Source organism: Ambystoma mexicanum, chromosome 8 (genome assembly GCF_040938575.1).
Source record: "Ambystoma mexicanum isolate Mex_15411 chromosome 8, UKY_AmexF1_1, whole genome shotgun sequence".
In the NCBI taxonomy this organism is placed as follows: domain Eukaryota; kingdom Metazoa; phylum Chordata; class Amphibia; order Caudata; family Ambystomatidae; genus Ambystoma; species Ambystoma mexicanum.
The window spans coordinates 385,666,954-385,693,207 of NC_090929.1; the positions used below are offsets into that span (position 1 = coordinate 385,666,954).

General features: G+C 46.9%; 1 protein-coding gene across 13 annotated transcripts in view; it reads right to left on the minus strand.

Annotated features, from left to right (window-relative positions):
• The window catches only part of GRIN1 (glutamate ionotropic receptor NMDA type subunit 1), a 1,139,664-nt gene that overhangs the window by 428,091 nt on the left and 685,319 nt on the right, over window positions 1-26,254 (minus strand). For all 13 annotated transcript variants that reach the window (XR_011268541.1, XR_011268543.1, XR_011268542.1 and 10 more), the window contains one exon: window positions 11,063-11,198. Coding sequence is in view for 9 of the 13 variants with exons in the window: in XM_069609856.1 (XP_069465957.1) it covers window positions 11,063-11,198 (136 nt within the window). In the remaining 4 variants the exon portion in view is untranslated. The remainder of the gene's footprint in view (window positions 1-11,062; window positions 11,199-26,254) is intronic.

Consider the following 26,254-nt stretch of genomic DNA (forward strand, 5'->3'; position numbering starts at 1 on the left):
CCCACCCCTGCCCCATGTGTCTCTCCCCCTCCCGCCTACCCCCCGCTCATGCCCCATGTGTCTCTCCCCCTCCCGCCCATGCCCCGTGTGTCTCTCTCCCTCCCCACCACCCCCGCTCATGCCCCGTGTGTCTCTCTCTCTCCCCTCCATCCCCGCTCATGCCCCGTGTCTCTCTCCCCTTCCCCCCATCCCCCGCTCATGCCTCGTGTGTCTCTCTGCCTACCCCGACCCCTGCTCTTGCCCCGTGTGTCTGTCTACCTCCCCCCACCGCTGCTCTTGCCCCAAGTGTCTTTCCTCCTCCCGCCCACCCCGCCGCTCTTGCCCCGTGTCTCTTTACCCCTCCTGCCCACACCCGCTCTTGACCCGTGTCTCTTTCCCCCTCCCGCCCCGTGTCTCTTTCCCCCTCCCGCCCACCCCCGCTCTTGCCCCGTGTCTCTTGCCCCCTCCCGCCCACCCCCGCTCTTGCCACGTGTCTCTTGCCCCCTCCCGCCCAGCCCCATTCTTGCCCCGTGTCTTTCCCCCTCCCACCCACCCGTGCTCTTGCCCTGTGTCTTTCACCCTCCCGCCCACCCCAGCTCATGCCCTGTGTGTCTCTCTCCCTCCTCCCACCCCCCGCTCATGCTCCGTGTGTCTCTCTCCCTCCCCCCACCCCCGCTCATGCCCCGTGTGTCTCTCTCCCCTTCCCCCCACCCCCCGCTCATGCTCCGTGTGTCTCTCTCCCTCCCCTCCACACCCCCCCGCTCATGCCCCGTGTGTCTCTCTCCCAAACCCCCCACCCCTGCTCATGCCCCGTGTGTGTCTCTCCCCTTCCCCCACCCCCCGCTCATGCCCCGTGTGTCTCTCTCCCTCCCCCCCACCCCCGCTCATGCCCCGTGTCTGTCTCCTGTTCCCCCCACCCCCCGCTCATTCCCCGTGTCTGTTTCCTGTTCCCCCCCAACCCCCGCTCATGCCCCGTGTCTGTCTCCTGTACCCCTGTCTCCTGTACCCACCCCCACCCCCCGCTCATGCCCCGTGTCTGTCTCCTGTTGCCCCCCCGCTCATGCCCCGTGTCTTCTCCTGTTCCCCCCACCCGCTCATGTCCTGTGTCTCTCTCCTGTTGCCCCCCACCCCTGCTCATGCCCCGTGTCTGTCTCCTGTACCCCCCAGCCCCCGCTCATGCCCCGTGTCTCTCTCCTGTTGCCCCACACTCCCCCGCTCTCTCTCCTGTTGTCCCCACTCCCCCGCTCATGCCCCGTGTCTGTCTTCTGTTCCCCCCACCCCCCGCTCATGCCCTGTGTCTGTCTCCTATTGCCCCCACCCATGCCCCATGTCTGTCTCCTGTATCCCCCACTCCGCGCTCTTGCCCAGTGTCTCTCTCCTGTTGCCCCCCACACCCCTGCTCATGCCCCGTGTCTGTCGCCTGTTGCCCCCCACCCCCCGCTCATTCCCCCTGTCTGTCTCCTGTTCTCCCCACCCCCGCTCATGCCCCGTATCTGTCTCCTGTTCCCCCCATCCCCCGCTCATGCCCCGTGTCTGTCTCCTGTTCTCCCCACCCCCGCTCATGCCCCGTGTCTCTCTCCTGTTGGCCCCACCCTCCGCTCATGCCCCATGTATGTCTCCTGTTGCCCCCCACCCCCTGCTCATGCCCTGTGTCTCCCTCGTGTTCCCCCACCCCCGCTCATGCCCCGTGTTTCCCTCGTGTTACCCCCCACCCCCTCGCTCATGCCCCGTGTCTCCCTCGTGTTCCCCCACCCCCCGCTCATGCCCCTTGTCTCTCTCCTTTCCCCCCAGCCCCGCTCATGTCCCGTGTGTGCCCTGTACCCCCCGCTCATGCCCCGTGTCTCCCTCGTGTTCCTCCCCACCCCCCGTCATACCCCGTCTCTCTCATGTTCCTCCCCACCCGCTGCTCATGCCCCGTGTCTCTCTCGTGTTCCCCCCACCACCGCTCATGCCCCTTGTTTCCTTCCTTTCCCCCCACCCCCTGCTCATGCCCCGTTTGTACCCTGTTCCCTATCACCCCCGCTCATGCCCATGTGTCTCCCCTGTTCCCTCCCACCCCCCGCTCATGCCCTGTTGTGTTCTTTATACACCCCACCTTCCCTTTCCATGGTGGCCATCTTGGTAATAGATTTTCCTTCCTATACCGGAACGCCGCAGGCGTCCCGGTGTAGGAAGGAAAATCTTTTTGGTTTTTTTACCACCCGGCGTTCCCACTTTGAGGACATAAGATGTTAGTGGTCTTCATCTATTGAAAAGGATGTTATGGTGACGTTGTACTAATAAAAACCTTTCAAATTTAGTAAAAAGAAAATGTTACAGGGACGTTATGGTTAAGTTGCACTAATAAAAACCTATGAAATTCAATGAAAAAACTTTGTTAAAGGGACGTTATGGTTAAGTTGCGCTGCTAAAAACCTATGAAATTCAGTAAAAAAACTTTGTTAAAGGGACGTTATGGTTAAATTGCGCTACTAAAAACCTACGAAATTAAGTGAAAAAACTTTATCAAAGGGACGTAATGGTTCCAAGTAAAACCGAAAAACCATTGAAATTCGCCAGTTATGGTAAGCTAAGCAACCATAACTCGTGCCACCACCGTGCACTGCTAAGACTAACACCCAGGACATCAAAGATGTCAAAATCTTTCTGTTCTTTCAATGAGTTCTCAATGCATTTTGATTTCTTTATTCTACCCCCACAGGGACGAGGAAGATGCTCCCTGAGTTCCTCCCGGTTCCCCAGCGCCACACCTTTGAAGAGCTGGTCAGGGAATTGTGGTTCAAAGTGATCAACTACTTTCATGAGGTAGTGTTGACTCCATGGATTGAAAGGACCAGACTCTTGACAGGATCTGGACCCACCATAAGCTTGGAATAGCCTTTTGATAGGGGGTCATTGGTTTTTGCTCTGAAGACCAGCCCTAGATGATTCTAGGTTGTGGGCAGGAGGGCTTCTATTTCCCATGCGTTTTAGGAAATTACGTCTTTGTTCACAATTGTCCTCAACAGTCCTCTCAATAACTCTGTTCTTACCAATGATGCCCCAGAAGACCTCTGGAAGGGTTTCTGTTCCTTCAGCGGAGTTTGAAAAGATAACCCCTTGATTAACATTTTGGGGAGTTTGAGTTGGAGTTTTAAAGAAAGGCTCAATTCACAACCGCTGAGGTGAGGGATATCTCTCTGTTAGTTAACTGTTCTTTGTACTTGCTTGCTATTGTCAATTTTCCAAGGCTTTCCTCAGCTCCCTCCCAGACCTTTAACAACTCCTGTTACCTGGTTTTGGAGATAGGATGGTTCACCCATTCTGCCTGGGATCTTGTGACGATATATAGTGTTTCTCTTGTTGGGTGCTTGTTTCCTGGTCCCCCTACTGCTGGTTGTTCTGATGTTGGTAATGGACTTGACCATTTATTCCGTATGGGTCGTTCAGCCACCACCACTCTGGATGCTTTTGGATGCTTCTCAAGCCCGTTCATACAACTTTGCGAAAGGCCATGTTTAGCGGTCTCTGCGCAGTTGTCAGACAGCACGGTCTTCCCACTAGAGGGCATGCCACCACAACCCAATCTCCGTCCATCCATTGAGCTGGTTCCCGGCCGACTGGTACGACACTTTCCGGCTGTCTCACAAATAACATATATTTGCTTCTCCACGGCGTTGCACCGATTCTACGCTTTCTCTGCCTTACTCTTGCCCACCGGCCACCAGGTTTCACTTGCAGAATGTTTGGCTTCCTGCCTCTGTGCGGGTTGCATTCTCCACTTTCTTCTTCTACTTCCACTACTGCTAACACTTTGTCAGCCTGCGAAACGTCCTTGTGCGCTCTCTTGAACCACACCATCCAGTCTCTCCCTCGAGTCTCTTGAGACTTCCTTTCCTTCTACTTATACCTGCACCTTGACCTCGATCACTGTTTCCAACTCTATTTTCACCTCCATCTCTCGCTCTGTCTCCATCTCTCTTCCCCCGTCATTTGTTTCTGTCATCTCTATTAAAATTGTCTGACCGCAGGGAAATGGGTCCACGGAGCGGACCCAGATATCACTAATTTTTTGGGACCTGCATTTCAGTTCTTTGCAACAAAAGTACTGGTTAGATTTCCACCAAACACACAAAAGTATGCTTTCCGACCCAAGCCCCCACTCCTGCCACAAATTTGGTGAAAATCCGTTCAGCCGTTCGGCCTGTAGCCATGCGCAAAGTTTTTCCCCATTCAGTCTATGAAAAAAAAAGAAATGTGGGACCCCCCTCTAACTTTGCCCCCCTTGCACGAAACCTCACACAACTTTGCAAAGAAATTCAGAGCCGGCCATATACTTTATTTGCAAAGTTTGGTGATGATTTCTCCAGGGGGAATGAAGTTATAATCCGCTGAAAAAGTGGTATTCCTATGAGTTTAGCAACTTAACTATAACTACACAGCTGCTACCTCGGGCTGTGTAATATGCTATATAACTATATATATATGTGAACAAGCGTTCTGTGATCGTGAACCACATAACCTTTCTCCCATGCATTCCTGCATGCTGTGCTTGATCAATAAACAAACATGTTACAAGCCATTTCGACTTGGGTGTGTTTTTTATCCTCAGTGGTATTCCGGGACCCAGAATGCGATATATACATATATATATATATATATATGTATATATATATATATGTATATATATATATATATATATATATGTGTGTATACATACATGGTGCTATCTATAAAATCTAAAAATGTTGGGAACACCAGCATTAAGATTAAGATTGAGCCTATCGTTAAAAATAAAAACTAGCAGTAACACTAAACATAACATAAAATGTAGCCAACATTAAAAACACTATTGTTGAAACATTAACTCACTCTTTTTGCCATCAAGTGAATCTGTTAATCACATTTTTTGTTTCGATTATATTCCTGTTTTATGTGTGCTTGTTTTTACTTTTTGTCTGCTGTGAGGTGTGTTGTGAAGAATATATGTTTATTTATTTAAATGGGTTGTTGTATGCCTTTCAAATATATGTATGTTTGCTTTGTATGCTGTCGGGGTGTGTTATAAATGTATATGTGCTGATGTTACTTTTAACTACTTCCTTGTGAGGATGAATTAAGGTTCCAACAATGGTGATCCAAATGAATTGTAGGGGTTTTGGCGACAAGGAATGAAGAGACTGACCAAGTGGTGCTTTGGTGATTGTTATAGACATTTATTCAAAAGAAAAATAAGCCTATCTCTCCTTAACTCTAATGGATTTCCCTACCTAAGCAAAAGAATATTGGGTGCTCATCAGGAAGTCTGTGTAAGTCCAAATCAAAAGGCACCATCCCAGCCAAGCTTCTACGCTATCTCTGTCACTACAATAAACAATACGTTCTGGTTCTGCTTCGTAATCCAGGAGAATTACTCCTTTCTCCTGTCTATCAAGTGTCCAAGTTTTCTCAAAATAAACGTTCCATAAAGTTCTGGCTTCTTATTACACACAAACAAAACAAAACAGTTCTACAGGGTTCTCCCGGAGCTAGGAGAATGACTCCCTTCTCCTAGCTGATTTCCCAGAGTACCGTACTGCTCTAGACAAATCTTGCTGTTCTTTCAATGAGTTCTCTAGCATTTTGATTTCTTTATTCTACCCCCACGGGGACGAGGAAGATGCTCCCTGAGTTCCTCCTGGTTCTCCAGCGCCACACCTTTGAAGAGCTGGTCAGGGAATTGTGGTTCAAAGTGATCAACTACTTTCATGGTTTCTTCACCTTTACAGTCACAATTATTCTCGATTACCCGGATGTTAACAGGTTACTTTCTAAAAGGAAGGGCCTAATTGTCCGCTTTTCAAAAAGAGAAGACAAAGACAATGGTTTTCTTATTATTTCAAAAGGTAGTGTTGACTCCATGGATTGAAAGGACCAGACTCTTGACAGGATCTGGTCTGGACCCACCATAAGCTTGGAATAGCCTTTTGATAGGGGGTCATTGGTTTTTGCTCTGAAGACCAGCCCTAGATGATTCTAGGTTGTGGGCAGGAGGGCTTCTATTTCCCATGTGTTTTAGGAAATTACGTCTTTGTTCACAATTGTCCTCAACAGTCCTCTCAATAACTCTGTTCTTACCAATGATGCCCCAGAAGACCTCTGGAAGGGTTTCTTTTTCTTCGGCGGAGTTTGAGAAGATAACCCCTCGATTAACATTTTGGGGAGTTTGAGTTGGAATTTTAAAGACAGGCTCAATTCACAACCGCTGAGGTGAGGTTTATCTCTCTGTTAGTTAACTGTTCTTTGTACTTGTTTGCTATTGTCTATTTTCCAAGGCTCTCTTTGCTTTCCCTCAGCTCCCTCCCAGACTTTTAACAACTCCTTTTACCTGGTTTTGGAGATAGGATGGTTCACCCATTCTGCCTGGGATCTTGTGACGATATATAGTGTTTCTCTTGTTGGGTGCTTGTTTCCTGGTCCCCCTACTGCTGGTTGTTCTAATGTTGGTAATGGACTCGACCATTTCTTCCGTATGGTCCGTTCAGCCACCATCACTCTGGATGCTTTTGGATGCTTCTCAAGCCCGTTCATCCAACTTTGCGAAAGGCCATGGTTAGCGGTCTCTGCAAGACAGGAAGGTCTTCCCACTAGAGGGCATGCCACCACACCACAATCTCCGTCCATCCATTGAGCCGGTTCCCGGCCGACACTTTCCGGGTGTCTCACAAATAACATATATTTGCTTCGCCACGGCGTTGCACCGATTCTCCTCTTTCTCTGCCTTACTCTTGCCCACCGGCCACCAGGTTTCACTTGCAGAATGTTTGACTTCCTGCCTCTGTGCGGGTTGCATTCTCCCCTTTCTTCTTCTACTTCCACTACTGCTCACGCCTTGTCAGCTTGCGAAACGTCCTTGTGCGCTCTCTTGAACCACACCCTCCAGTCTCTCCCACGAGTCTCTCGAGACTTCCTCTACTTCTGCTTATACCTGCACCTTGAACTCGATCACTGTTTCCAACTCTATTTTCACCTCCATCTCTCTCTCTCTCTGTCTCCATCTCTCTTCCCCCGTCGTTTGTTTCTGTCGTCTCTATATAGCAGGGTCCTCCGTGGCGTAACGTCAGTTCCATTGACAACAGCTGGTTGAGAGTTTTTCCCGCTTGACTGTGGCGTTCTCAAGTTCTTCCTCATCCCTGCAGTTAGCATGTTAAGATTGTCTGACCCAGCACAATAATACATGGTTTCCGATATAAGTTTAGGAAAAAGAGGTTTGGACGAAGTCACAGCCTAATGGGTTTGGGAGTTAAAGGGGCCATGTCCCTGATTTGTGTCCTTATTCACAGGAGGGGGGAGTTCCTTTCCATGAGGTCCTCCCATATATTACCATCCCTAGAGAGACTATTGGTTAGCGGCCACACCTCCATAGCATCATGAAAGGGTCTCCCCTGTGGGGAAAACTGACGCTATCTAAAGGATCGTCACAGGTTGAAGAGAAGAGAAGAATACAGAGGTCCGTCTCCAATTGCGGATGGGAGCCTCATGCAAACTCAGCAATGGCAAAGCAATGAAACGTTGGAAGAGAGAGAAAGGAGGGGGGACAGCCAAGTACACATCATAGTAAAGTAAGAAATAAAAAAACTGCACTGCTTAGTTCAAATGGGGAGAGTGATATTTGGGTCTAAGAGGAAATTGCATGATAAGATGAGAAGTGTAACAGGATGAAGTGGTGTCCTTTGGATGTGAGTGCAGAAAGGAAGAGTAGAGGTAAATGGTAGGAATCGTGGACTAAAAATGAGGTTTGGATGAAAAGGTGAGTCAGGACAAATGATACAAGGTGTGGCTAGGGAGTGGGCTGTATGGAAAGATTAATAGGATATAGAGAGAAAAGGTGTGGTCTGTGGAGGGGGTGGGATGTATAGCTGACATTGTGAGTAAGAACAACAGAGTTTGCAGAAGTTGCTTGATCATTCTAAAAGGTAGCAATAGATTGTTAGAGGAATACGCATATCAGTGGGGCCCTGGCCCCCTTGCAGTTCCACTAAAATGCTAAATCTGTGTAGTACAACTCTGCCTGGCTCTTTTAGCATTTTGGCAGCACTAGGTTAAAAAGTGGTATGACACCCCAACTAGCAAAAAATCTATCACCAGACATGCTTTCTCAACTCACACCCAAAGGGCACATTACTCATTTCACCATGTTCCACCACCCACCTCTGGATCTTCCCCACATTAAATTGCTCTTGCATTCCTGATCTTGAATGATGCTCCCAATAGCAACAGGACAAAGGCCTCTGAACTCTGATCATCTCTCCACCCCACAGTTCTGGATCTTGTCTTACTATAAGCTCACTCAGTTTCTCCATCATGGAAACTTCATTAATATTCATGAACACGCAATATCGCCCCCTACATGTGGGATCTGAGAAAACATTTACTAAAAGAGAGAAAACTATTTTTTTTTAAAATCATTACATAACATATGTTTGTGCCTAAAACAATTTCCTAAAATGTGAAGGTAAAGAAAAAGAAAAAAACATTAAGCGGGCAAATATGTATAATATACCCAAGTTACACTGTCCTTTTCAGGCAACAGGCTGCTGGTGGCTTTCAGAATGCACTGCATTGGTTCTTGAAACCCTTTAATCTGCTATTCAGCAATAAAACCTGATTTTTACGCTGCATGGTTTACGCTGATGATATTATCACTTTCGACCACACTTTTATAGGTCTACAGAGTTCGCTAAATGCTCTGTATCTTCATATGCCGGCTCATGATTTAACTCGGAATAGTACTAAATGTACAGTTATGTGTTTTACATCAAGAATTAAGCTACCTTCTCATTGTTGGTGGCTGAATGTGAGCAAGTTAAATGTTTCTAATAATCTGGTGTATTTAGGTTTTCCAATTTACAAGCGCCCAGATTTGACCTTACTTACACAGAGATTGCAACTACAAATAGTTGTCCTAGCCACGCAAATGGTAGTGATGAACAGAAAATATGGTCAGTTTTCATTAATTCCATTAGTACATTTGTATGAACAGAAAGCGATCCCAAGTGAAGGCTATGGTTCAGAGATCGTGCAAATTACCAATTGGGGCTTCTTCCGTGAATTATAAGGAATGTCGTGGATCAGAGTTCTTGGATTGCCACAGTGCATACTGTCTGCTATTATTAGATATGAATTAATTCGGCCTCGCTTCTTTGCTGGTGCATGCAAGGCGGCATGCCCTTAATATCTTCTGTAAATTAAAATCGCCTACCTCTGATTCACTATATCAGGAGCTACGTGTATCTATGTTAAGTGAAATTTGTATTACTTTTTCACTTTTTGTGGATAACTGTAAACTGAGCCATCATGGTATTGGGGTAGATGTGGCATTGCGTATAATCAGGGTCAAGAATTGACTTTGGGAGTTTGACTGGATGACTACCCAATCTTTGACACACACATTCAAGTTATTTCATGTTATTGCTGGTATGGAGAATTAAAATGGATACACTTCCCCAGTGTTCCATTACATTTCCAGGCCGATCCTTTAGGTAGACATATTTACGATGTAGATTAAATCTCTGTCTTACACTTGAGGTCGTTGGACAACGATTGGGTCTTGCTCGTAATCTTTGGGTTTGTCGTACAACGTGAGCTCCCGGGATCTGTGGGAATCATGTATCACCTTTTATTGCATTATCATACACTCCATTTACCAAGCAAAGGAACACACATTTTGGGAAATGTGTGCACAACCCTTTATTTATTTTTTCTAGGAGCTTTTAGAACCTCATTGTGAGTGTCAATCATATAGCATCGAGTTTAGCGAAAGTTAGATTTATCTATAACGTGTTTCCTTTGGAAAAATCTTATGCATGAGAGTATTTTAAATATGTGTAGCTATGAAGTATGTGAATCTTTTATTGAGGGATACTTTGTACAGAATTGAGACTGTATGTGATGGTTTGTTGTATGTATTTTTTCTGTTTCACATTGTGATGTTTTGTGTAAAGTTATTTCTTCATAACACAATAAAAGTTTTAAAAAACTCATCTAATGTTAATCACTTGTTTCCTTTCTGATGATGTCTGACAGTTGCCCCATGCAATCGAAACCGTGTTCTGTTGAGGTAAGGTGTTTTTGAGAACAGTTCTACATAGCCTGCGTACTCTCCTTTTTGTCTGTCCAATACCTGCTACATAAGGTTTGAAAAATGTGCCTGCTGTGATGGGAAAAAAATTAAGAATAGTGGGCATTCTGTGTGCATTGCCCTGTGTATTGGTTGCCTTCCAGAGAGTCACGCTGTACGATGGTATCCAGTTTGTCAGATGAGGGAAGCCCTGTGGTAGAATAAAAGCCAGGGAGGGGAGCAGGTTGAGAGCAAAACTGGGTTCATCCCTCAGGTGTTCCAGAACTACATCCGAGTCTTCAATTAAAGGGCCAACCTCCCTCATCCGCCACAAAGCCCAAGTGGTATGAACGGGATCCCTCTGGCCTGCTCTAACACACACAGGTACCTTCTGAACAGCACCAGTGCTGTTTGAGAACCTCACAGGCAACATGCTTGCCGTTGAGGGATACCTCTCCATTGGTAGACATCTTCAGATTGAGCTCTTTGCCATCATGCAGGTCCTGGGGGGGGGGTTCATTGTTGATACTCTGGCCATCCAGACAGTCAATGTCGAAATGCATCGTGTCGACATCAAAAGCAAAAAAAGGTGCCCACTTCAATGCCAAGCTTGCTGGCAGGCTCTGGAAAATTGATGAAGCATTCCACACTCCAACAGAGCCTCCATTGCCTGGCCAAAGGAGCCAAATTACAGACACTTCCATGAATGCCTGGACGACCAGTGGTTGCAGAAAATTGAGCATGAAACAAACAGAACACTCCTCCACCAAAATGTAGCCAAAACAATACATTTATTTGAAAAGACCTGGGACTGAAACAGCTAAATACCAAAAGCCCCAGAACCGAACTGACAAAAATGAAAACTGAACAGGTTGAAATTAGAAACAGGATTAAATGAATGCTGAGGTGTAGTATTGCTTTAGTAATCAATACAAATCTGTAAGCAACATGTGCGTAAAAGAATAATACACAGTTATTTTCCTGCACCCTTAATAGGTTGCTTACCTTGTAGAGTCTGATTTGGACCATTGCAGATAACCTTTTTGATGGGATCGTGGTTGACAGTGTATTCTTCTTTGCATGTCCCATCCGGTAATGTTCCCCGGACATACACAAAGGGCTCCTGGGGAATTGTAACAATCTGCAAATGAAAAAAGGCGTTGATTTTCCAGCTGTTCACACATAAAAACCGTGTATATATGCCAAGGAAATGATACCCATAACAATCACTCAGGCACAGAAAACACTGAACTGGCTCAGGGTGAAGTGTGCAACAGCAACTTTTTCGCTTCTAATTAGTAGCAGCAAACTTTACTGGATGACTGACCGATGTCCCACCCTTCAACCCACACATGTATTAGGAAAGCAAGCAGGCTTCCGCTACCACCCAATCTTTTTTTAATACCTGCTGATATCTCTTGTGACCATACACATCTATGTTGTAGCACACTTGCAATAGTGCAAGTACCAATCTTGCTTTTTGTGACCCTCATCTTAGATGTGAAGGAAACCTGTTGTTAAGCAGATAACAACTTCCTCCCTCTCCCTTGTCATAGTCATCATTCAATTTGAGTGAGTCAACCGCACGTACCCATTACATTTAAAACAATTAAGCCTATCCCTGTATCCTGGCTATAAAGCAATTGACCAGTTTGTGTATTTTTCCCCTGATTCAGACACCGTCCTGGAGACTTCCTCTTTTCCATCTACAAGCAGATACTGTATGTTAGAGTTGAAAGTCAAAAGTCTAATATTGTCTGTCCTTTTGGTAGTGAGAAAGCAATACGAATAGAAACCTACTATTTCTTTTGGATCCGCCAACCAATCAGCGGAAATGGATCACTGTATCGGGAAAGAGCGTGACGGTGCGGGTAGAGACTACTGGTTGTGGTTCTGTAGCATCCTTTAGCATGAAGGCCTGCTGCTTTAGGACTAGGGGACGGTGTTTGGGGACATTAGGATATACAACCTTTTATTATGATGCAGATACAACATAGTCACTCAACGAACCCAATATAATTGGTTTGTAGTTAATTACCTTTTCATTCTAGTTTCCCATTTGTACTCAGAATCAAAAAAGGTGGGACACTGCTGGATACAAATAACATTAGCGGGTAAAGGAGGAAGCAGCCAAAAGACCAGGGTATTAACCGTCTAAAGTGGAAGAATCTCAAGACGTTCAGCCCATTTTACATTGGGAGAAGAAAACGAGTTTGAGAATTGATGGCAGGAACCGTTCACAGTTTAAATAATCTAGGAATATGCACATATGTCTTTTGATAACAACTAGGTCTCTGTTACACATGGCTATAGATGGTCGCTATGGTCCCGTACCCGCTTGTGCGGTAAACGTACCCGCTTGAGCGGTATCCTTCGGAGAAGCAGTTCCAAGATGGACGCCCATAGAGATCTTCGAGCGGACAGCAGTGGTCCAGTCTTTCCACGTCTCTGCGAGACGCTGCAGACCGCTCACGTGACCATATTTCCGGACTCGAAGCCTACGGACCATCGCGTCGCCTCTGCTATTGACGCTCCGTGAGTTCCTTATTGTATCCCTTGCTGAATATTTCATGCTAACCTTTTCTTACTCTTCTAATTCTGTATCTCTCAGTCAATTTCTACAGTTGCTCTACTCAGCCCCTGTTCCCTTTGGTGCAGACCAGCCCAGCTAATCCAACATTACCCAGCCGTTATCGAGAGAAGTCTCTCCGGCTTTCGTTTCCTCCCAGAAACCCGCTAGGGTAAGCCCCGTTTCCTTTGAGCTCCCCTTTCTTTGTTCCGATAAGAGCACTTACCTGTCTGTTCTTATAGAGCTCCTGTTGCTTACCTGCAAACCTTTTGAGTACCCGTCTCATCACGTTTAAGCCCTTCTAGACTCTATTAACGGTGAGAGGATCTCCCTTCCGCCCTTTACTAAACATCCAACTCTCATTTCCATTCTGACCCTCTTCGTGTTTTCCTTTCGTGCATCCAGAAGAAGCCTCCCGGGTGACATCAGTTTTCTACCATGCCTCAGGAACATCTTCGCTTCCACACCCACCTGATCCTCGAGACTCCAGATTCGACCAGGGTTTTCTTCCCATTAGAGGTTTCCCTGGCGGTCCTGTCCTCACCCCTGGTTATTCCATTTCTAGGTCGGAGGCGCCAGGATTGCCCCAGGTGAACTTCCATATTGGATTCTTCGACTTGCCAAGGTGAGCGAGTTGAAACCTTTGGTAACAACTGCTTTAATCATACCATAGTTTTATAGAGTTAACAGTAAGCAACGCCACTTTATTGACAGTCGGTATCCTCATGGATCAACAAATGCAGCAATTAAAGGCGGCCATGCAAGCCATGTCGTTAGAGGTGCAATCTTTGAAACAGGATAATGCTCAACTGCGACAGCAAGTCGCCAGAGCTTTTTCAGACACTCCCCCATCCTCCTTACACACAGTCATGTATGATGGTGATCCTTATAAACTTAAAGAATTCCTCGACAGTTTTACAGTACAGTTACCTTTAAATCACACTTTTTTCCTACAGACAAAGACAAAGTGGGGTATGTGATTTCTCATCTTTCGGGCCCTGCATTAGCTTGGGCCACTCCTCTAGTCACCTCTAACAATGTGATTCTTGACTCTTACCCAGCCTTCTCCGACAGCCTTAAAACTATGTTTGGCAGAAAGGAAATAACAGTTGCTACACAAGAAAGGCTCCTTGATCTGAAGCAGGGGAATAAGGATTTACTAGGGTACATCACCCAATTTAAACAATTATCCTCGGAATTGGGTTGGCCAGATGACGGACTTCTTACCCTTTTTCGTAGAGGCTTAACAGAAGAACTTAAAGGTGAGCTCTCTAAAATGCCCTGCCAGCCAACTTGGCTGATATGATCCCTCTAACCATGCAGATAGATTATCGGATGCATGAACGTTCTTACGAAAGAAGAAAGGGGAAAAGAATACGATCACATAGTGATTATTCCTCTGCAGGGAATAAAACTCTCCTTCAAACTGAAGAACCTATGCAGATAGGGAACATAAGAGGACCTTTATTGACGACCGAGATAGAAAGGAGAAAGACACTCGGATTATGTATGTACTGTGGGTCCTCCTCCGATGTGTTGAAGGATTGTCATTTGGTGCCCCCACGTCGCAGTCCTAACACAAAGTCAGGAAACTCCAAGACCCTACCGTTAGGGGAAGAATGGTAGGGAAACAGAATCCTCCTTCCCCATGTCAAACAAGTATGACTCTAGACAAAGTCGCAACTAACCAGACGATGGTGGTAGTATCCTTGTCTATGATATTATCAGAACATATACTACCCGGTATTCCTACTTTGATTGACTCCGGTGCAGCAGGTATTTTTTTGGATTACGATTGGGCAAAGAGACACGGTATTCCCCACATAACCAAGACCTTTGTTACTCCCATCCAAGGAGTAGACGGGAGCCCATTAAGCTCTGCTCCTATTAAAGAACAGACCAATCCAATTACCTGCTTGATAGCCAGCCATAAGGGAACTCTAGTTTTCGATCTGATCAAAACTGCCCATTTTCCTATCATCTTAGGGCTTCTGTGGTTAAGACTCCACAATCCTTTTATTAACTGGTCAGCGGGTACTCTTTTTCTGGGGTCAGAATATTGCGTACACCATTGCCTTTCCCAGGAGTCGGTAGGCTTACATATCTCCTCTGTAGAGGCTCCTAACCCTTCTGTAGCTATCATTAATCAGCTAGAAACTGTCCCTAAATTTCATTGGAGATGCCGATCTATATTTGAAAATCCCGAGTTCCCTATGTTACCTGCACATAGGAAAGATGATTGCCATATAGATCTGCTTCCTGAACAGCCCATTCCTTTTGGCAGGATGTATGTACTCTCCCAACGTGAGAAGAATGTATTGAAAGAGTACCTTCAAACCAATTTACGCAATGGCCTCATAACCGAATCAGTGTCACCGGCGGGAGCTTCTCTGTTTTTCATCCCCAAAAAAGACTTGGATGAACTCCGCCCTTGTATTGATTACCGGGGACTAAACAAAATAACCATCGCTGAAAAATACCCCATGCCTCTCATAATGGACATTGTCGAAGCGGTTCGAGGGGCGACTCTCTATACAAAGCTCGATCTTAGAGGTGCTTATCATCTCATATGAATAGCTCCAGATGATGAATGGAAAACTGCTTTTCGCACACCTTTTGGTCATTACGAGTTCGGTTTGGTCAATGCCCCGGCTATCTTTCAGCGGTTTATGGACCATCTATTTGCCGACATTTTATTTCATTTTGTCATCATCTATTTGGATGATATCTTGGTGTATTCCAACAACCCTGAGGATCATAGCCAACATGTTAATACAGTTTTGGAACGGCTTCAATCAAATAAACTCTACTGTAAAGCCGCTAAATGTGAGTTCCATCGGGAGCAAGTTAACTACCTAGGCTTTGTACTGTAGTCTCAGGGAATTTCTATGGACCCGAAGAAAGTATCAGCGGTTTTGGATTGGCCATCTCCAACAAGTGTAAAAGATGTGCAGCGTTTTCTAGGGTTCACTAACCTCTACCGGAAGTTCATTCCCTTTTTTTCCAAAATCATTCTACCCATCACCAGACTTTTGAAAAAAGGAAACACGTTCTCCTGGAACGATTCAGCTCAGAAAGCCTTCCAAGCTTTAAAGAATATGTTTACTTCTGCTTCCATTCTTATCACACCCGATCAATCCAAACAATTCATTGTGGAAACGGATGCATCGCAATATGCTTTAGGAGCCGTACTTTTACTAGTGTCGGATCAGGGGGAAGAACGACCAGTAGCCTACCTATCTAAAACCATCAATACAGCAGAACAGAACTACTCTGTACTAGAGAAAGAATTGTTGGCTATTTAACAGGCCTTCAAGGAATGGAGACACTTACTGTTAGGATCTACCCATCCTATTAAGGTTCGCACAAACGATCAGAATCTCAGGGTGCTCCAAAATGCTTACCCTACTAACAGTCGACAGGCCCGCTGGGCTCATTTTTTTCTTCCCTTTTGGATCGAATTCACCTTTCTGCCAGGGAAATACAATCAGAGGGCAGACGCTCTATCCCGTAAAGATTCTCCTACTTCTACATTCTGTTCGGAGAAAATGTTTCCCAATGCTCAATTCATCTCTGTCCTAACAGACTTTCTTCAAAAGGTGCGAACTGCTACAGCCCAAAATCAATCACTGTGTGAGAGTATCGCTTCCTCCCACCATCTTACTAAAGAAACGGATTATTTCTTTCATGGAACGCAGGTTCTGATTCCCATTCCTTCATTACAACTGGAAGTGCTACAAATGTGTCATGATTCACGGGCTGCGGGTCATCGAGGTTTCTCTCCACTTTGGAACTTATACAACGACATTTCTGGTGGCCAAACCTAAGATCTGATGTCCGTGATTATGTGGCAGCTTGCAGTATCTGTGCTCATGCAAAGACTCCACGAACCCCACCTTTGGGATTGTTAACAAGGATGCCTATCCCAGACCGACCTTGGCAAATTATATCCACTGATTTTGTGTCTGATCTACCTCTATCTGAGAACAAGACTACCATTATGGTGACTATAGACTATTTCACTAAATTGGCTCATTTCACCCCTTTAGAGAAGTTACCTGGAGCAACATTAAATGCTAAAATCTTCCTCTCTGAAATTTTCTCTCGTCACGGTCTACCAGATACTATCGTTTCAGACCGAGGTCCCCAATATACCTCCCTCTTCTGGCAAAAAACATGTCACGTCTTAGGGGTCAAACGAGCCCTCACCTCAGGATACCATCCCCAAACCAATGGGCAAACGGAACATTTAAACCAGACTCTAGAAGGATATCTACGATGCTTTGTATCAGCAGCTCAGGACAATTGGGTGGAATTGCTTCCATTCGCAGAATTCACCTACAATAATTCTCACCATTCTCCTCTCCGGACCAGTCCCTTTCATTGTTCTTATGGCCACCATCCCTCATTTGTTCCTATTGTTTCGACTCCTACTTCCAGCTGCCCAGGAGTAGATAGTCTCATTGCCGACATTCAGGAGGGTCAGAAACTGGCTAAACAATCTCTTCTGGTGGCTCAAGACCGAGCTAAACGATCTGGCGATCTTCATCTGCGATTAGCCCCGAAATTTACCATCGGTGACTCTGTTTGGTTGGCATCCCGCTTCCTTCCTCGCCGCCTTGTCCCGTCAAAACTCTCTCCAAAATACTTTGGATCGTTTAAGGTGTTGTCCATGGTGGGTGCAGCGGCAGTCAAACTCGCTTTGCCTGCCTCTTGGTCTCGAATACATCCTGTGTTTCATCTGTCTCAGATTAAATTGGTTGTGCGAGATCGATTTCACCGGAGCAGAGGTGCCCCTCCACCTCCTGTCCTCACAAATTGTGGTCCAGAATTTGAGGTGGCCGAAATATGTGACTCTCGTTATCTACGAAGCCGATTGCAGTTTTTGATTGACTGCAAGGGCTATTACCCAGCGGAAAGGACCTGGGAACCGGCCTCTGGAGTTCATGCACCTAGCTTGGTGCGCCGGTTTTTTCGCCTTCACCCCGGTAAGCCTGGGGCGCCCCCCAGCAGAAGGGGGCATACTGTTACACATGGCTATAGATGGTTGCTATGGTCCCGTACCCGCTTGTGCGGTAAACATACCCGCTTGAGCGGTATCCTTTGGAGAAGCAGTTCCAAGATGGATGCCCATAGAGATCTTCGGGCGGACAGCAGCGGTACAGTCTTTCCATGTCTCTGCGAGACGCCGCAGACCGCTCACGTGACCCTATTTCCGGACTCGAAGCCTACGGATCATCGCGTCGCTTCTGCTATTGACACTCCGTGAGTTCGTTATTGTATCCCTTGCCTTCTTTGCTGAATATTTCATGCTAACCTTTTCTTACTCTTCTAATTCTGTATCTCTCAGTCAATTTCTACAGTTGCTCTACTCAGCCCCTGTTCCCTTTGAGTGTAGACCAGCCCAGCTAATCCAACATTTACCCAGCCGTTTCAAGAGAAGTCTCTCCGGCTTTCGTTTCCTTCCAGAAACCCGCTAGGGTAAGCCCCGTTTCCTTTGAGCTCCCCTTTCTTTGTTCCGATAAGAGCACTTACCTGTCTGTTCTTATAGAGCTCCTGTTGCTTACCTGCAAACCTTTTGAGTACCCGTCTCGTCACGTCTAAGCCCTTCTAGACTCTATTAACGGTGAGAGGATCTCCCTTCCGCCCTTTACTAAACATCCAACTCTCATTTCCATTCTGACCCTCTTCTTGTTTTCCTTTCGTGCATGCAGAAGAAGCCTTTCGGGTGACATCAGTTTTCTACCACGCCTCAGGAACATCTTCGCTTCCACAACTACCTGATCCTCAAGACTCCAGATTCGACCAGGGTTTTCTTCCCATTAGAGGGTTTCCCTAGCGGTTCTGTCCTCACCCCTGGTTATTCCATTTCTAGGTCGGGGGGGGCCAGGATTGCCCCAGGGGAACCTTCACAGCCGCATTTGCCTCTTCCATATTGGATTCTTCGACTTGTCAAGGTGAGCGAGTTGAAACCTTTGGTAACAACTGCTTTAATCATACCGCAGTTTTAACAGTCTCCTCAGGAGTTACAAACAATGACCTTAGGAGAATAAATATTGCTGATTAGCGAACATGGAGCTAAAAATCGCAAACGTTTCGTCACTGAAGGAGATTTTAGAGGCCATCGGTCAGGACAATCATGATCTCACTATCTGTGAAAAAATGCACTACTCCTCCAGTACCACCAAAATGATGCTTTCAAGCAGTAGGGAAGAGTACACAAATTGCACATATCTAGTACCCGCAATAATGTGTTGCAACATAAACAAACGTAGACTCTGCTGGAGAATTTGCTGACACAGGGCGAAGCAAGGAACAATGTGCCAGTTGTGGTTGTGCCTGATATTGCATGGTTCTTTTAAGAAGAGACTGCGCTTCAAAGAGAACACCTCAGGAGGAAGTCAGGGATTAGGCATAACCGGTCGCCGGTACAAGGTGGTGGGCCACAGAATGCCGGCCACAGTTACTACGTTCTCAGCATGGTAAAATGAGCAGAAGGTGGGGGCATCATTACGAAGTAGATTACCAAACCTGTCGTCCATCTCCATGGCGAGATGGCATTGTATTGCCAGAAACACATGTAAGGATTCTGGCTGGAATGTACAAAGCCCCTGATTATAGTTGCGGGTAGAGGGGTCTCGAGATACTGCAGATGGGAGATTATGACGCTTACGCAATATTGCGTGCAGGTCTTGAATGACATTGCATACCTTAAAATGCATAAGAACAATACAAGCCAAATTGCATTCAGTTGACAAATGAACACTTGCAAGAATGGTGGGCGAATGAGGGCAAACACGAGGAAGATGAAGGAGGACCTACATGCTGACTTTGCAGAGCATAGTAAGAGACACCTAATACAAAATATAAGATTGGGCAGGAGGAAATTGTGTGGAAAAACAAGTTACTTGTCCGCTTTATCGGAAGAATATCTATTTGAGGTAGATGTAGCACCTACAGCATTGATGCAACCGACGACTGGTTTGAGACTTCAACTCAACAAGGTGGTCACAATACTCATACGAATAGCAGTAGGTCAGCACAACACATACAGCCTCATTTTGAATGGGGGCAGAGTGGTAAATCAGGGTGTAAAAGCAAGGTGTAATGCTTTTACACCTTGATTAACCTCTTCATCCCATAATGATGCAGTGGCAAGAGGGGAGGAGGGGCATGGAGTGCATTCCTCTTAGCGCTCCATTTCACACCTGCAGGACCTTTTCATGCAGGCGTGAAATGCATGGGTTCCGCTCTGCTTTTGCACCAGGTCAAAGTTAGGCAGATTCCATAGAAATCCATTAGCAAACACCATCTGAAAAGCATATTTGCAGGAGTGTTTACATGTTAATGTTAATGTTAAAGGACATTTGTACCGCGTACTATCACCACTGTAGTGGTCCCCTGGCGCTCTGGCGGCTCTGAAAAAAGGGGAGGAGAGGTTAGTGGGAATAAACTGGAAAAGTGCAAGAGAGCAGTGATGTGCTGTTGGCAGCCTCAGCCCGGTGGGTCCGTTGGCTGGGCTTGGGGTTTTTTTTGGTCCGTAGTCATCGTGTGCTGTTGTGCAAGTCTATGTGTGGTTTGTTTTGTTGTTGCATTGTTGTGAAGTTTGTGCGGATTGCTGCGTTTTAGGCTTGTGGTTGTGTTTGGTTATAGTTTGAGAGGTGTATGCAGAGGGATGGAATTGTTAGTTGGTTGGTTAGTTGGCATTGCTGTCCTTGCAATTGTGGGATTCCATCTAGGTGCGGTACATGCTAACAGTCACATTTCTATCTAGATGCCGTGTAAGCTAAAGTTCAGATTTCCATACTAGAGTGGCACATGCTAACAGTCACATTTCTGTCTAGATGCAGCGCATTGCGACATGTGTGCAAGACAGAGGAGAAGAAGAAAGAGTAGAAGTGAGTTTGCCTCGCTTTTACTCTTTCTTTCTCCACTCGGCCTTGCAAACGTTTAAAATTGCACGCAGGGGACCAGACAGCACGCAAGTGCCAAAGTTGATGATCCACTACATGCTATCAATATTTAATTTAAAAACACCTTGACAGTATGTAGCGCAGGAATTGAAAATATAAAAAAGATAGGAAATCAAATGGTTAATGACAGGTAGTCGCATTAGATGTGGGAAGAGGTGCTACCTCTATTAGTAACGATTAAGACTGTGTAACTCTTCTTGTGAATTATACTGTGGGGACTTCCACAGCATAAATGTAGGGGACGACCACCTTTTACGTCCATCTTTTATTGAAATAGAATATATACATTCAAATATGACCGGTTTCTTGTCACACAATTGTGGGGTGGGATTGTCCAATAAGGGGACGTTAAATCAGAGAGGTTCCATAGCAAATTGAATATTTTCATCCACAATAATACTCGAAAAGAGGAACCCAAAACACTCAGCATCTGCTACCATGGCAACAAGCATTGGTTTGTGGTTGTTTATTGCATTTTACATTTAGCGAAGGGAGGAATGAGGAATCACAGCACAGAGTGGGAGGGAATGAAGGGCGGCACCGGAGAGGGGGTTGGGGGGTGGTTTAGAGGGGCAGAGGGAATGTTAGGGGGGTGGTCAGAGAAGCACTGTGTGGGGAAGAATAAGAAATAAATGGCAATGCGAGAAAGGATAACAAATTAAAGAGTTGAAAGTTAGGCCAGCAACAGTACCGTACAAAGGAGCATTTTTACAACATTTGAAGGAAGGATACACAGTGCAAATGTGGGGAAGGAATGACAGGGCAAAGGGGGGACGGAGCAACAGTACAAGGGAGGGCTGATTGACAGCACATAGGTGGGTGGAGCAACAGCGCTAGAGGGGAAGCGGGAATTCTCCTTTCTGTGTTAATTTCCTTCAAACTTAGAGACCCCCAGTTCTTTTGTTGGACTTTAGGAATTTTTATTTTTTTCCTGGAGTGAATGAGGCCTTTTTCACACCCTCTCATGTATTTTGATCTGATTTGGACTCTGTGTTTCCTTTGTTTTTGGAGTCTGACAAACTCCATAGGCATCTACTTTTTGTATGGTGACACACATCACCTTCAGTGAAGTGTCATAAGGTTTAAATACCTTCTCTTGGGTGAACTACTACTGTTCCCAAGAGTACTAAAGTGAAATTGACTTTACTTACCTTTTTCCTATGTAGGTCCAAAACACCTTATCTTATGTGCGGTGCTGGGAGTTATTAAGTAGCCCCTTTTCCTACTTACTCATGTAACATGTTTTATGTTACCTCACTACTTTTACTGGCTGGTGGCAGTGGTTTAATTTTCCTACCATTGTGCGTTTCTACCACAGGCTTAATCCTCAGCTGCACTAGTACACCCATGGGTGCCCATTTTGTCGAAATGGCCAGGTCTTCTTTTTTTCGCCATTTCTTGATTGTGAGGTCTTTCTTGCATTCTACTCTGTGCGCCAAACCCTTTTGTTTGTTTTGCCTTTGGCGGGCTTCAGTACTGAAACCCGCCTCTGGCTCCAGTGTCTGGCAGGGCAGGAAGCAAGGGAGGTTCCCGAAACTTCCTGTCCTCAGTCTCCTTGGTTACCTGAATGCACCTAGTGCTGATTGTTTGTATGACGGCTAGGGTATGCATGAATGGGAGAAACCTGCATAAAAGGCAAGGCTTCCTGAACTGAAGACAGAGTCGACCACTGGACGAAACATCCGATGAAGGAATCTTGAAGAGAAGCTTGCTGCGCCTCCTGGACCATTGAACTGCTCGGTGAAGCCCTGCTGCAGTGCTGAAACTCCAACTCCGACTAGAGAAGCTCCGGAAAGGACGACTTCTTCCCTTGGGTTGGTGGGACCAACTAACCCCTAGACGAACTTTGCTGGAGAACCTTCCCCAACTGACTGTACATCTTTGCTGCTGCTGGAAACGAGTGCCAGGGGTCGAGAAATCCGTACTCGAGTGCATCGTCTTTAAGCTGGACCGAAGCTCCAGGAAGATCCCGACGACCCTCCCGAAGTAGGACAACTCACCAGAGTGCTGGACTCCAGAAGCCAGGGAAGCCCATCAATTGCCCAAGATATGCGGTGGCGCTACTTGCTGATAGCTGAAACTGCAAAGTGCCGCTGAACTGAAAAGAACCAGTAGCCGCTGACGACCTTTGAAATGCAGTGCAGGAGTACTCCAGGCATTCTCCCTCTTGTCCCAATGACTTAGGCCCAGGAACCCAGGACCTGCAAGACTGCAACCATAACAGAAGCCAGCTGGATCCTCTTCCTCAAACCTAAGGTACTGTCCTGACTAAGGGGTACTTACCTCTTTTGTCTGTGGCTTGCATTATCTCATTTTAGACTTGCAGTAGCTGCTTTTTGCAGGGTTGATCTCAGCTCTGACTTTCACAAGCCTAACAGCTTGTGGCGAAACGTGATTTTTTGACAAACTCTCTAACATAGTGCAAGACATTTGTGCTATCTAAAGAAGTGCTTCAGCTCCATAGACATTGTTCAAATTGACTTTGGCTATCCTGGCTCCCTGCTGACTTTTCTGACCCATTGACTTTGATTCTAACTGTCCCTCATAGGTGGTGCATAAGTTTAACTTGTATTGCTGGGAAAGATATAATCTAGACTTGATTGAGAGATTAAAAAGTGCTCACATGCTCTGAGAACCTGTTAACCTTTTTCTTTCCCTAACCTTTTTCTTTTTCACAACCTCAGAATTGATCAAGTACAAAAAGTGATATATAAATGCAAATACTGTCAGAGTAATTGAAGTCACCTCAGGGTGTAGGAAGAGTGTATAAAGCATATCTAACGAGTATCCACTTGTTTATTCTAAATCTGAGAACGTGTTACGGAGTGTATTTTATTGTTGCATATTGCCCTTTTTAAAGAAGGCTTATTTAAAACTGACCGTTAAATAAATAAATAATCATTTTACTAGAAAACCTTGAGTGTAAGTGTTATTTGGATACTTGTATGTATGGATTTCGATGCTGCAGCTTTAGAACTCACATTTACCCCTCTTGAGATAAGTCTGGCTGCTCAGTCACTCTACCAACTCGTGTAGTACAGACCTATACCAGTAGGTGGGTTACCTAATACCATGAGGACACGATTGGTGTAGTCTCCCACAGGGTTACTGCATACAATCTTGCCTAACAACAGCAAGGGGGGAGTGACAGCGCAAGGGGAAGGAGCGACAGCACAAGGGGGAGGAGCGACAGCGCAAGGGGAGGCACAACATCGCAAGGAGGTAAGGAGCAACAGCACAAGGGGGAAGGCAGGTCAGCACAAGGGGAAGGAAGAACAGGACAAAGGGGGAGCATAGCAACAGCACAAGGGAAGGGCTGAGCGACCACACAAAGGTGAGCAGAGCAACATCATTAGTGGGGAAAGAGTGACAGCACAAGGGGAGGAGCGACAACACATGGGGAGGTGAAACATCGCAGTGGGAAGGAGGGAGAGCACAAAGGGAGAAGGAGGCAGAGCGCAAGAGAGGAGGAGGGACAGCGCATGAGGAGGGACTGGGCAAGGGGGAGGAGAGACAGTGAAAGGGGAGGAGGAACAGCGCAAGGAAGAGGAGGGAAAGCACCAGGAGGGAGGACAGAAAGCACAAGGGGAGGAGGGACAGGGCAAGGGGGAAAAGGAGCAATAGCGCAAGGGGAAGGAGCCACAGCACAAGGTGGGAGGTGCAACAGTGTCAGGGGGGAGGAGCGTCAGCACTAGGGGGGAGGTACGGCATTGCAAGGGGGAGCAAGCAACAGCACAAGGGGAAAGGAGGGACAGGGCAAAGAGAGAGGCAGAGAAACAGCACAAGCAGAGTGATTGACAGCACAAAGCTGGGCAGAGCAATTGCGCAAGTGGGAAGGAGCAACAGTGCAAGACAAGAGGGGCGACAGTGCCAGGATGGAGGAGTAACAGCGCAAGGGTGGAGGTGCGACAGCACAAAGGTATGTGGAGCACAGCGCTAGAGAGGGAAGGAGAAACAGCACAAGGGGGTGGAGTGACCGAGCAACGGAGGGAGGAAGAACAGGGCAAGGGGGAAAAGCAGTAATAGTGCAAGGCAGGAGGAGTGACAGTGCCAGGGGGCAGTGGTGACATCACATGGGGAAGGAGCAAGTGCACAGGAGGAAAGGAGGGACAGGGCAAAGGGGGGCATAGCAACAGCGCAAGGGGGTGGATTGACAGCACAAAGGTCTGCGGAGCAAAAGAGGGGGAAGGAGCAACAACACACGAGGAGAGAGTGACTGCACAAGCGGGCGGTGCAACCTCGAAAGGGGGAAGGAGAAACAGCACAAGGGGGAAGGAGGGACAGCACAAGGGGAAAGGAGGGAGAGTGAAAGGGGAAATGAGGGAAAGTACAAGGGCAAGGAGGGACAGTGCAAGCGGGCCAGAACAAGGGGTGGAGGGAGAGTGCAAGGGGGAAGGAGGGACATTGCAAAGGGAAGAAGGAAAAGCATAAAGGGAGGAGGGAAAGAACAAGGTGGATAGTGCAAGAGAGGGAGGATGGACCATGCAAAGGAGATACAGTTCAAGAGTGAAGGAGTGACCGGGAGAAGGGGGCCACAAAGGTTAGCAGAGCAACAGCACTAGTGGGGGAAGGAGTGATAACACAAGGGTAGAGGAGAGACTGGGCAAGGAGGAGGTGCGACATTGCAAGTGGGAAGGAGCAACAGTGCAAGGGGTAAAGAGGGACAGTGCAAGGGGGAAGGATGGAAAGTGAATGGGGAAATGAGGTAGAGTGCAAGGGGAGGAGGCACAGTGCAAAGTGGAACAGTGCAAGGAGTGGAGAGACAGTGAAAAGGGGGAAGGAGTGACAGCACAAGGGGGAAGGAGAGACAGCACACGAGGGAAGGAGGGAGAGTGAAAGGAGAAATAAAGGAGGGAAAAAGGGTGAGGAGGGACAGTCCAAGCAGCAAAGTGCAAGGGGTGGAGGGACAGTGCAAGGGGGAAGGAGGGACAGTGCAAGGGGAGGAGGAAAAGCACAAAGGAAGTAGCAAAAGCGAAAGGTGGACAGCACAAGTGGGGAGGAGGGCTAGCGCAACAGAGGGAGGATGGACCACACAAGGTGGAAGGACATACAGTTAAAGGGGGAAGGAGTGACAGGTTAAAGGAGGGCAGAGCAACAGTGCAAGGGGCGATCGACAGCACAAAGGTCGGGAGAGCAACAGCACAAGGGGAAGGAGCGACATTGCAAGGGGGAAGGGCAGACAGTGCAAGAGGAAGGAGGGAGAGTGAAAGGGTAAATGATGGAGAGCGCAAGGGGGAGGAGGAACAGTGCAAAGGGAGACAGGGCAAGGGGGAAAGAGGGCCACTGCAAGGGGGAGGAGGAAAAGAAAAAGGGGAGGAGGGTAAGAGAAAGGTGCAACGCACAAGGGGGAGGCGGGCCAGTGTAAGGGAGGGGGGATGGACCATGCAAGGGAAAAGGAGATATAGTTCAAGGGGAAAGGGGAAGGAGCAACAGCGGAAGGGGTGGGGTGGAGGGACAGCACAAGGGAGGGAGGAGGAAAAGCACATGGGGGAGGAGGGACAGAGCCTGGGGGAGGGACAGCACAAGGGGGACGAGGGACAGCACAAGGGGGAATCACATTGAGATTTCTTCTGAGGCCATCTGAATGTTGTCAGTGGTACTGCTCCTCTCCTAAAAATAAAATAAAGAAGAACCAGAGCAATATGAAGGTTGTGA